The 13,733-nt window shown below is 37.3% G+C and overlaps 1 protein-coding gene across 2 annotated transcripts in view; it reads left to right on the top strand.

Moving 5' to 3' along the window:
* Positions 1-13,733, top strand: part of LOC122798192 — a 71,624-nt gene that overhangs the window by 399 nt on the left and 57,492 nt on the right. Inside the window, exon 2 of one of the 2 annotated variants that reach the window (XM_044066938.1) lies at positions 8,900-12,630. The exons of the other annotated variant lie outside the window; for it this stretch is intronic. Within the exon in view, the coding sequence (XP_043922873.1) occupies positions 10,375-12,207 (1,833 nt within the window). The 5' untranslated portion in view covers positions 8,900-10,374 and the 3' untranslated portion in view covers positions 12,208-12,630. Of the gene's footprint in view, positions 1-8,899; positions 12,631-13,733 lie in introns of those variants that run through there. 2 annotated transcript variants of the gene reach the window in all.

Here is a 13,733-nt window from a genome sequence, read left to right as displayed (position 1 = left end):
GAGAGCGTTTGAACTTCTTAAAACAATGAGTTCTAAAATATCAAAGCTTTACTGATTTTTACCAGCAAAATAAATGTGTGTATGGAGCTGTGAAATCATATATTTTGAAGTCCACTTATTCTACTCAGTATCTTGAAATATTTCATTTAATCTCAGAAAATAACATGGATTTGCAAGTTACCACATCCAAGCAACTTAGTTCTATCAGTTAACTCCTCCAAATGAGCAAAATTAAGCAAGGGGTTTTAATTCCTACAGACTAATGTTCAGATACTGTATGTTAGAAGTTTTAATTTTCCTATTTAATTTGCTGGTGTTGGTCCATTATAAAAACTACCAAGTCTTGTCAGATTCATTACAGTTCTATGAGCTCTTGTAATTTACAAGTCAACATTTGTTGTGACAGACCTAACCCCAATAAAATAAGAGTTTAAATTTAATTTAACAAACCATCAATGGAGTTTGATAAAACTAAATCTCAGCTACAAAAACGTATGATTTTTTCATAGCTTTACAAACAAGGTCTTAGAACAGTGGTAGATTTTAGTTAAATAGTGAAAATCAAGCAAAAGTAGAGTTTTAGAGAACAAGAAAAATAAAAATGTCCATTTGATAAAAAAAGATCTGCGTGTAATATTTCCGTTTTATTCCTGCAACTTCATGCATGCAGAAACATTTCTAAGGTAACTCTTAAGATGACTTTAGCATCAGTCAATAGTGTTCAGGCATGCTATTCGACCTTGTACTTTACGACTGATGTATTTTGTCCTCAGTAATTTATTGTTCTTATGTGAAAAACAACTTCATATGAAACCTGTCAGCCAGTAGAAAAATACAAAATCAATTGCCTTGAATCTAGCCAAGATAAACATTGAAATAAGAATATCAGAAACATAAATTCAGACCCTAAGTAAACTTTTTTCACGTAAAAGAACTTGTATTACTGTAGTTTAACACCTGTATTCATAAAAGCAACTAAGCTGAACCAGTATCAGCATCTGAATGCAGTGGTTTCTCAAAAAAGATGTTAAACTTGAACCAAAACACTTGAATAGCTGTATTCTCCCATATTAAAATGTTTACAAATGGCACATTTCCTGCATTCTGAAGATGGAAGTTCAAACCACATATCCCATTCAGAGTGGGAAACTTATGTGGTTTATTTTTGTTTCCCTATATTTCCACCATAACAGTGCCTTGTGTTTAACATGCAGCTGTTTCTTAAAACCCTTGTTGATAAATTTCTCCTCATTTAAACTTCTTACAGCCCATGTACATAAGTTAGGGTGCTAACACATGAGGTTAAACACAACTGTATGCATTAAAACACATTTTGTGCAAACAATTCCTTGCCTCCTGATTTCTAAAAGCTTGGTAGAGGAGTCAGGGGTGATTGAAATAATTTTTGTCCAGTAACCTAGTCTGAATAAGCTGAAGTTAAAGTAAGATTGCACCTAGAGCATCTTCACCAAAACCCAAAGAGACTGTTATGATGTTTGAGTTACTCAACAGCTTTGCAGTCAGTGGCCTGTTGCTTACCATTAAACTCCTTGTGTTTGCTCACCACACCATGGTGCTTTTATATGAATACGTGCAAAGAAGGTAAAATTGTATTTACCTTTAACACCCCAAAGGATGCTAGCTAGTATTCTCCTGCCTGTTGTTCCTAGCTGTCCTGCAGAAAGATAGCATTTTTATCATGTAATATAATACCAGGATGACAAATTAAATTACAGATACTCATTTTAACATTATGGCATTCTTATATATTCAGAGATAATATTGCAAAAACATATCCTGTATTTCTATGTTGAATATTCTTTTTCTACCTTGAGGAGTAATTTGATGTTGAGCAGGATCTCGTCTTTAAGTGGACATTTGACTATTAATGAACATTTTACCACTATAGATGCATTGAATGGTATCTGCTACAAAATGTAGAAATGTGCATTTGCAACAATGACTATTTTTCTATTCAAGTCCACTCTAATGAAAAACACCCCCTCCCCTGGCTATTGTACCTGTTTTATGCAGAGACTGTAGGTTTGTAGATAGTATAATCTCATTTTATGTAATAAGTATAGACCTCAGCCATCCACCAAAAGGTGTGTTTTTACGAAGAAAACATTTCTAATTGTTGTGTTTTCCAAAAAAAAGACTTTTTTTTACAGCTGCCCCTGTGATATAAAAGGATAAAGCCCTGACTATGACCCAGAGAACCTGAGTTTGATTGGTGACATATGCTGGCAGACTTGGGCTGAGGATAGTGGCAGTGAATGATTGCCCATCATGTTGGAGGGAAAGGTTTAATATGCTACAGTGCAGCTCCATACAGGGGTGCTGTTTAATCTCAGGAGCAGCTAATAGGTCAGTGTGGCTACATGTTGGGTGTAAGCCAGGGTGGGTTGCACATGCAGCATACATGGGACTCCCTAGAGCAACTTCTATGGAAAAGACTCCCTATTCACACAAAACAGAGCTGCTCACTGACCCTATTCAAACACAAGCTAGATAACTGGATAGGAGACCACAAATTAGCCCATGGGGTGGTACCTGTGTCCCTTATGGATGGGTAGCTAATGCTGATCACAGACCTGCTCTGTTTATAAATTCGTTCTGTGAACTATCTCCTCCCCCCAAAAAAAGCAAATGGGGATACTTGGGATTAACATGGCTAGGCTTGTAAAGACTCTAGGGCCGCTAGCCTGGTAACCTCCTATGAACCTATGACCCTTTGGTCTAAATGTATTGTGTGTAATGCTAAAAGTCGCTGACTTAGTAGCAGCAGCCATACTGAGTTCTGTAACTCTCAACCCTAAATCTGGACTTAGAACACTGCTATGTTGTAACTTAAATATTTTTGATACCTGTATGATGAATGTAAGTCTTTCATCCATAACAGGGTGTAAAACTTTTTTGGTTATCTACTCCACCTTGTTCTAGAGTAATATGTTCCTAATATTTACTCGCATTTATTGTGTCCAAAGTTGTATGTCAACACACTATAACTAATGTTTAACTTTAGGGACTGCATACTCAAAATAACTAGCTCTTGTTGCATATTAAAAGCAGAGTATATGCAGGAAGTATCATCATACCCAAGGTCATACTCGACTTTGCTGGCACAATATACCTCTTGTCATTTGCCTTATTTTTCAAAATATATAACCAACTCTGTTACCTGATTTTATACATCATAACAACTTAAGTTATCCTATTGCAGTTTTATTTTTCCTCTCCTCTTTGCCAAAGATACACTTTAAACAGGAACAAAACATAAAATACAGACATCTGTTACATTAGTGACAAGAAACATGGTTTCTGTGTCATGTGATGTGCAGACAATCTTTCCACAGTGCTAGCAATTTCATGAGCATTTGTCCATTTAGTCAGTTTACCTGAAGGCAACAAACTGGATGAAAATGTTTAAAGACAAAGAAGGTCTGCTTGAAAATGTCAAAATATATAACACTTTGCCAGTTTCAGACTGTATCAAATGTCACTTATTTTGGGATGTCACTGATTTTGATCCTCTGAATTCATCTACAGTACAAGGAAATGGTGATTTTTACACTATCCATTAAAGGTGAAAAATTCTGGATACTTTGTAAATGGTGATTTTTACACAGTCCATTAAAGGTTAAAAATATGAATTCCGTACGTTTTGTAGTTTGGAATAATTAAAAATAAAAACATCTCTGCACTTGATTTTTACATTTTAAATCACAAATCTTATCCAATTGCAGACTTTAATGCTGATAGATATGTGCACAGAGGATGGTTTTGAGTTCTTATTGAGGTGCTTCCTGTGGTACAGGGTTTGAGCAAGTCACTTAGGCTCATAAGATCATAGGAGGTTACTAGTCTAATGGCCCTGGGGCCCTTACAAGCCTAGCCAAGAGGTTACCCCCAAAATAGAAACTTCAGTAACACCTGTCACCCTTGTCTGTGAGAGACACAGGTGGAACCCCTGGGACACATTTGTGGTTTCCCATCCACTCATCAAGGTTGCTCTTGAAGAGGGTCTGCAAGGTACTCTGTTTAATGTGTATGGAAAGTCTATTCTAGAGACGGGGCAGCCTCTGGGAGACGAACCTGTTTCTCCAGCAGGTGTTGTTGATGTTGCATATTAGATTTAGGCCTTTCAAGTGGGTAATGTGTGAGGAGTTAGACTTATGGATATGGAGCATCTCTAGTAGGGCAGGGTCCGAGATTGCCTTGTAGGCAAGAGACAGATCACCTTTTGAGCAATCTGTACAATACCAAGTAGTGTGATAGTGATTTGAGCCTGTCCATATAGGACAGGTGTTGAAGGTCATGGATTCTCTTTGTGAGGTATTTCTGTGACCTTTCCTGTTGGTGCAGATGTTTGGAGAGGTAAATACCAACCGGGCATTATACTCAATTATTGGTCTAATGAGGAAGGAGTATAAAGAGGTAATAACCTCCTTTTTTCTAGATGCAATCCCTTTACTTATGAGACGAACCAAATAAAAGGCTTTTCTGACCACTGCCGCTATATGATGGTTGAATGTGAGATTGTTGTCAACCTGAGTACCCAGGTCTCTCACCACTGGTTGTATACTTATGGAGTTGCCGTTGATGTGGTAATCAGTGGGGGCCGTGTTTTTGCCTAATGGTATGATGATACATTTTTTGTGTTTAACTTGAGGCCATGACTTTGGTACCAGTCATTTGTTGCTGTGAGACCCTTTTGCGGTATGTTAACATCATTTGGGGAGTCAATGACAGAACCCAGCTTACAGTCGTCCACAAGCTTGGTCAGCCACAAACCTTTTGTCTTTGTCTAGACCTCTGAGAACTAGATGCCAAACAGCAGGGGTCCCAGAACAGATCCCTGGGGAACTTGGCCTTGTGGGTCCTTTCAGTGAGCCAGTTGGCCACCCACCTGATGAGATAGGGATTTATGCCAAGTTGTGTTAGATTTGTGATGATGCCCGAGTGGGGGATTGTGTCAAAGGCCTTGGCCAAGTCAAGGTAAGCTGTATGTACTGAGTTCCCCTCATCAAGGGCCTTTGTGACAGTCTCGAAGAAGTCAGCTAGGTTCAGTAGGCAAGATCTGTCCCTGACAAATCTGAATTGGATGGGTTCAAGTGCTTGGAGATTTCCTATGTCCTTGTTTATGAGATCCATAATAATACGCTCCATGACTTTACAGATCAGACTTGTCAAGCTAATGGGTTGATAGTTTCAAGGATCAGTAGTGGCACCACCTTTGTGTAAAGGGATGACAATGGCAGTTCTTCACTCTGCTGGAATGAAGCCTGTACATAGGATGTGGTTGAATAGGGTACTTAATGACAAATCTAGTTCTTGCTGTTGATGGTGCAGAATACAGCCTGGGATACTATCAGGTCCCAGGGAAGCTGTGTTCTGTGCCTTGGATAGGGCCTTTAACACTTGATCTACAGAGATGTGATGTACGGAACAAGTATTGGGGATGTCAAAAGGGGCTTTGGGGGAGGGACAGGGAGGTGAAGTTTGCACTGAACCTGTCTGGTAGCAGGTTGGCTAAGTCAACAGGATCAGCATAAGTGATACCATTAAGTACGAATTCCTGACATAAATGAAGAAAGCTTTGTGGTTTCCCTGTTTTGGAGGCTAGTTTTGATTCATAATTGGCTTTGGAGGTTTTCACTAGTGATATAATTTGCTTGTTGAGACTAAGGATGGAGTTTTTCCAATTTAGAATTTGTTCCTTTTTACACTTAGACAGCAGTTTCTTCCTTTTGTTGTAAAGCCTGTTGCTAGAGGATGTCCACCTGATAGGTTTGTGTTTCCTTGAGGAGCAGGTTTTAGTTCTGTTGGGTATGGCTGAGTCCATGCAGTTGTACAAGTGCTTGTATACTGCATTGGCGTACTGTTCAGCATAGCTGTCTGCATCCTCTAAGGGGGGTGGTGGTGTGAAGCTACTGTTACCCTCCCTTAGAAGGTTGTAGTAAGCTTTTGAGAAGTTTTTTAGCCTGGTTAAGGCTGGGGATGGGTTGGGTGGGATAGAAACTTCGAATGAGACAGACCAATGATCTGATCTCACCAGGGAAGAACATACTATGGGAGTGGTGCAGCAGTTGCCCATGCTGGTGAGAATCAAGTCCAGAATGTTATCTCCCCTTGTGGGGGATGAGATGAGCTGGTCTAGTGTGTTGGAACTAATAAAGTCAAGGAATCATTGGGTGAGTACATTAGTGCAGGAATAGTTCACCCAGTGTATGGTGGGGTAGTTGAAGTCACCAAGGATCAGGGTGTTAGGGGGTACCTTCAAGGATTCAAGTAGATCCAGGTAGGATAAGTGGGTGTCCTGAATCATTAAGGGGTCTGTAGCTGGCTATAACTTGAATCGGTGTCTTGCCAACTGTCAGTTGCACCTGGAGTAGTTTCAGTGCATTATGAGTCAACCACCCTTAGTCTTCCTGACCTCATTTTTGAGTCATAATGTGTGGAATGAGGTATAGCCTGGTAAGGCAGGGGTGCTGTCTGCAGTCATGAACCAAGTTTCCTTGACTGCACAGACATTGGAATCTTCCAGTGTGAGGAGAGCCTCCAGTGAGTACATTTTCAGGTTAAGGCTCCTAGCGTTAAGCAGCATGACCTTCAATTTGCTTTTTGACAGCTCTTTTATGTTGGAAGACTTGTCTTTGGGAGATTGACTAAAATAGGCACAATTGGGGAGGCAAGAGCCTTGGCCAGTTTCTACAATCCCAGGGGTGACAGGTGGAGGCCATCACTGGCAAAGCATTGAGGCCTGTCAACCATTGTCATCCCAGGTAGACAGATACTGGATCCCCTTGGAATGACACCAGAAATTTAGCCAATTGTTGAAGTCAATTATTTTTTTGTTGGTATTGTGGTATAATTCTTGGTGAAAGTAGGATGCTGCTTAGAGCTAAGGTCATATCTACCTGGGACACACACTTTGACAGCTCAATCATGTCTCTCTTCATATTGTCCATGGAGTTACCTCTCAAGTAACTCACACCAACATGGACAATGACAGAGTCATACTTGTACTTGTGGAGAGACTTAAGTGTATGCATGATGTGGTGGATTCTGGCACCAGACAGGCAACTTAACTTGATATTGCTCCCAGGCTGAGTATGAAAAAGTTTCATATGGTAAGGGCTCTAACCCTTAACAAATACAAACAAAAAGACAAAAAAAGCTTGCAAGATAGACAAAGCCACCAAAAGAGGCATGTCTGCATTTCTTTTGTACTCCAATACAAAAAATAAATTCTTGCCTTTCTTTGCAAAGTTAATACTTAAAACATGGCTAACCAGCTGACTGGTCAAGCAAGCTTTAAAGGAGAGTTCCACCTTAGAACTCCAAAAAACATGTATTTGTTTCATTGTATCTTTGTTTTCTGAACTATTTTAGTACCTCAAAATTACTGCAAGTGCTTATTTTGCAATTTTAACGTGTTTCCCTCAAAATGGTGGATGATGGGGCCTGCCTTGGTAATGTGATCTTGTTTTTCTTGCTTTCATTCCTTCTTCCCAAAATACATTTCAAATCCCCTTTATATGAGTCATGCTAGACATAAAGAAGTAGCATTGTTTTCTCATGCCACTAAGATAGAATGGTAGGACTGTGAAGCACTGTCATTTCACACACTTTCTGTAACAGAGCTTACCTCTATGTTTCCCTGACTGAGCCTCATTTATGTATCTGTCAGAGCTTGGTCTATGCTATAAATAGTTGTTGGCTACTTCCAGCAAATGAAAGGTAAATAGCAGGCTTTTGTAAAGGGATTATTTTGTAGTTCTAAAATAATTGACAAACCTTCCCACACTCTCATGCTGAGGTGTGAAAACTCTCACTGCAGTAAATGACCCTTGCTATACATTTACAGGTGACAAGTAGTAGGAATCCAAACTAAGTCTCTCTGCTATTCCTAATGCCTTCAATGGGAAGTTTTTTTCTCTCTTATGAATAACACAGAATTAAAATGTGCTTACTAATTCCTTAATTATTTCTGTCATGTTCACCCATCCTTTTCTTTTCCTATTTCATATTTATTTATACTTTGGTAACTAATCATCTGGTCCCAGGACCATTTTCAGCCATGACATGGGCTACATTGGCAAAGATAATAACAAGTAAATGCACTTAGCAATATAAAGAAAAAATACTGACATAAAGACATTGACAAAGATTGCATATGCAGCACATAGCAACTATGTGACAGTGAATAAGTAAAACATTAAGCAACATTTACTAGAATGTATACATTAATAATGCTTAACTCTACTATGCGAAGTTTATTATAAATAATAAATTGTATGCACCTATATTGTACATACACACACACACACACACACACACACACACACACACACACACACACACACACACACTTATATATGCTATGTGTGTGTGATTGTGTTTGAACTGTAGATATGTATGTACGTACACACACGCACACACACACACATATATATATATATATATATATATATATATATATATATATATACATACACACACACACACACACACACATATATATATATATATATATATATATATATATATATATATATATATATATGCACACACACACACACACACACACACACACACACACACACACACACACACATATATATATATATATAAAATACGTATGTACAAAACATGTGTGTGTGTGTATAATGGAGAACTAGATTATATGCCTGTGTGTGTACTTCATGTCCTTTAAAGAAAAACAAATCACAGTGGAAACTTTGTGCAACTGTATATGTGTGTCTATGCATAAACACACACACACACACACACACACACACACACACACACACATATATATATATATATATATATATATATATAGTCCTCAGGAGGTGAAAGACACTTAACTTCTTGTTGATTTCTTTCTGCTTAGTGTCTTTTCCTCCACACAATGGAAATGGCTAATATAGAACTAGATTACAACCCAGAGACGAGGGACAACGTTGTACATTTGGATGAATTCATTAATCGTGAAGGTAACCCTTTATTGACTCTGAGTTTTACTGAATCAGCCAGTATTAGGACTGTGAATAATGATAACACTAACCTAATTGAGTTCAACAATCTGTTACGTGAATTCGAAAATGAACTGTACAAACTACAGCGCTTCTCTTGGCAACGCAAGCACCTAGAAGCCTGTCTTCATTTTAAAATTGTGCCGCGTGGGATGCGTGTTTTATGCATGCCCACATATGGCGAACAACATCCTGTCCTACTTAAAAAGTGGCAGGACTTGAACATCAATTTAGGCTTCCAGTACTTAAATTTATTAATAGAATACTTCACACCATTAGAGACTGAAACACGGAAACGTGTGGAACAACTACACAAAGATATCAGCAATAAACATAAGACTGATTCCTGTAGTAGAAGGCTGAATAATGTACTGACCCAAGTTCGCATATACAGTGAAAAATTACAATTAGTAAAACAAGCAAGTTGTTACGCGACCACAATGATTTCTCTACAGGTAATATTTTTGTTTGGCCCAGACCGGTAAGAAATTCTGGCAATAAAAATGAAGAACTTCATCCTGGTAATGTGTCTATGCAAACTACACAATGTATTCAGGCACCTCCCACATCGATTTCCACAACAGACGTTCCTGGTGCTTCTACACTCATTCATGGTGTTACTCCACCCCTGGCCAGTGAAGTCATCACTACGACTCCTCTCGACACACCACCTCCGAATCAACTAGCTCTGCACATTCAGAACGATGAACGGAGACTTGGTGCTATAAGCAAAAAACCTGCCAGCACCTCCAGCGACGAGCAGCAGTGTTTTCCTTTCCCCATCAAGCAGTCCAGGTTCGCAAGAGGACGTTCGCACAGCAGGGGGCCCAGGAAGAGAAAGTACTCGCAAGATCAACATGCACAGAAACGGATGGCCTGGGACTGAATAATCTGGTATTTAATTTTTCCAGTTTTACTTTATCTGAGTCTGATATTGCTTTGTTTAATAAGAATTTGAGTTTCATACCCTCACAATCTAGCAAATTAAGTGAAACTCTCATTGACTTACGGTTGTTTGGACGCAAGATTGCCCTCAAGTTATTTTTTAAAGGCAATGACAAAAGCAATAACGGAGCATTGCTGCCCATTATGTTCAGGAAGAAAAGTTCTTTTACGCCTGCAATGCCCCCTGTTGTAGACTGTTTCATTAGATTGTGCGAAAAAGACTTTTATTTTCATTATTCTGCCAATGTTAAAAAGAAAAAGTTTTACAATTTGACTAATGCTGAGTTTGTTTCACTAGCAACTTTAAGGACAAATAGTAACATAGTAGTGAAAGCCGCTGATAAGGGGGGGGGTTGTTTTATTTGATACTAGTGACTACATTAAAGCCATGGATTTATTGTTGGAAGATAGAAACACCTACAAACCAATAAGTATAGATGATGTGAATAGCATTGTTACCAACATACATGATAGACTATATGACTTATTGATGTGCATGCAAATCAGTTATGAGATGTATGAGTTTTTGTTTATTGAAAATCCCCTTGTTCCCTGTTTAAAAGGACTACCCAAACTTCATAAGAATATACATCCTGTCCCTATGCGTCCCATTGTATCTGGCAAGGGATGGTCCACGTCTACCATTTCAATTTTTATTGAAAAGATTTTGAGACCAGTAGTTGATAGCATAACCTTTATTCTCAAGGACACCTACCAATTACTCAATGATATAGAATTGTTACAACAGGATTGGGTAGGCACAGATGATATCCTATTAATGTCCTTAGATGTCAAAAACCTCTTCACCTGTATACCTAATGAGTATGGTATACAGGCTGTTAGAGAAATAATGGCTCATGAAACTACCTTTACAACTAATAGACAAACCCTTTTATGCCAACTACTAGATATGGTTTTGCATAACAACGTCTTTTTATTTAATAAAAAATATTTTCTTCAAACATGGGGTGTCGCCATGGGCACCCCATGTGCCAATACGTATGCAAATTTAGTGATGCATTTTTGGGAACAACAATACATGTTTAATAATGCTTGGGCACACAGAATTAAGTTCTACAGAAGGTTTGTTGATGACGTGGTAATAATATGGGAAGGGACCTTTATTTTATTTCAGGAATTGCTAGTTTATCTTGAGTCTACTACAGATTTCCTGAGATTTACAGCAGAACATTCCAATGTTTCTATAAACTTTTTAGATGTCACTCTTACATTTGATGTTAATAAAAGACTAGTTCCATCACTTTACAGAAAACAGTGCTGGAAGAATAATATATTAAGCTATAATAGCATGCATCCTAGGTTTGTTTTTTCAGGAATTGTCAAGAGTCAGTTTGTTCGTCTATCTAGGCTATGCAAAAATACTGATGTATTGATTAAAGAAGCTGATCATTTAGAGGCCTTATTTTTAGATAGAGGTTATGATGCCAACCTAGTTCGATCCATTAAGAACAAAACTTTAGGTCTAGAAACAAGTTTGGATATCGTTGGTACATCTAGCAGTTTTAAACACAATATGGGGACATTACCCAAAGACAATAAACTAAGCTATGTAACAAAATACACAAATGATATTATAGACCTAAAGAAAATTATCACCAAACATTGGAATGTATTAATCAGTGATGACCACGTTAAACATTTGGTGGGCACTAAACCTCACTTCTTGTTCAAGAACTGTGATAATCTCAAACTAATTTTCAATTTTAATGACAACAAGACTAGCCACACTCCAAATTTATTTCCAGATAATAAAGGGACATACCCATGCATGAAATGTAACATGTGTAAATATATTACACATACACAAGTCTTTAATTTTCCATCTGGTTTTCTTATGTTTGTTCCTAAGGTTTTTGCTGATTGTAATACGATTAACTTAATATATTTGGCTACTTGTGACTTTTGTGATGCGTTCTACGTTGGCTTAACCAAAAGGAAATTCAAAGAGAGAATATACAATCATGTCTATGACATTAGAAAAAAGAATGATCAAAATGCACTTGCCAGACACATCAACATTCACCCAGAACACAATTTTAGTTTCAGAGCATTACAAGTCATTACACCTAATATAAGACAAGGAGATAACATGAACTCCTTAGCGAGGTTAGAATTAAGTTGGATTTTTAGAACTAAGGCCCATATACCACCCGGCCTAAACCTCTATATCTCCTTGAAACCAGTGCTAGAGGCTATTTAGTTATATAATTCATTTAATTAGGTATGTTGTTTTAATGCTGTCATCAGTTTCACTGATCAATATAGATCACTACACTTTGCATTATCTAGATGGTTTTGTTTATACCTTCCTTCTTGTCATTTTGATGCATATTTATTGCCACGTCACACCTCCATTCCATACCCAAGCTAGGGGGCTATGACACATTTCATACTTATTAACATAGAACATACTAGTTCTATGTTTCATATTTCATGTTTTGTATTTATGCTTACTGATTTTTGGAAGGTGTTTCTTCATTTTAATCATTAATTTTGTTTACATCACCATACATAGTTTTACATGTAGAACCTATCTATCAATTTTGTTCAGATTAATGCATATGGTTTCATATGCATTTCACATTATTTACAATAAGATATAGCATATTTGAACCCTTTTAAAGTTCCCATACATTGTATTTAATTCTACATCTCCATGCATTCTATATATCTTTGCACATTTTTTATACATATTAAATGTACATTTATATCCATTTATTAGGGATATGAACAATATACATTAGTTTATACATTGTTGCACATGTTATATATTTTTTCCTGGATGAGTGTCATGCATAAACTATTATGTTCTTTACATATTTTTATACATTTTTATACATTTATATGCTATTTAGCCACATAATATTTATATAGTTTTAAATGTGTCATGAAAAGTTTATCTGAATGTATTATTCAATACAGTTTGTTTTATATAAGAGTTTTTAAGCAGAATGCTTCAAGCATAGTTGCACTAGCACTTTAAATGAATTTTCAAAGACTGCTTGACAGCTGATTAATTATTTTGATATAATATTGTTTAATTGATTAATTGATTAATTATATCAGCTGATACTTACATCTTTGTATATAAGCCTTAGAACAATTCATAGTGTTAGATCTGATGAAGCGTGCAGTCCAGCGTGCGAAAGCGCTTATCTTTTTATCCTTAATAAACCTGTGTTTTATCGAGAATGTGGTGTGTTTCGTGGAAGACTCTACAACTTATATTTCTACATATATATATGTGTGTGTGTGTCTGTGTGTGAGTGCATACAATGTATGTAGCATGTAGAATACTATATGTTGGATGCTGCACTACGTTTAAATGCACATGTGTGACTGTGTGTGTGTGTGTGTGTGTGTGTGTGTGTGTGTGTGTGTGTGTGTGTGTGTGTGTGTGGTGTGCATTTAAACACAACTAAGTAATGTTTTTAATGCAAGAGCACATAGCAAATGTAAGTTAAATTAAATTAAGCTGCATATTATGGTTGCCATCAATGGTCACATTTGCTTTATGGAGTACAAAATGCTCATGCACTCTTAACAATGTAACAACTACCTCAAAGTTGGTGTGAATCTCTTACCATGGATCTGCATTTGCCAGATATGCATCCCCCTCTTGGAGGATGTCACAAAAAAGCATAAAAGACCTTTTTATGAACATTATCAGTGCACCTAGTTGATAGGGTTGCCACTTGTCTCTCTTTCTGCAGTTCTGTCCTGTGT

This window comes from Protopterus annectens, chromosome 3.part1 (genome assembly GCF_019279795.1).
Source record: "Protopterus annectens isolate FY-2018-M chromosome 3.part1, PAN1.0, whole genome shotgun sequence".
NCBI classification, from domain to species: Eukaryota; Metazoa; Chordata; order Ceratodontiformes; family Protopteridae; genus Protopterus; species Protopterus annectens.
The sequence above is the reverse complement of the archived record's forward strand: the minus strand, read 5'-3'. Positions and strand labels throughout refer to the sequence as shown.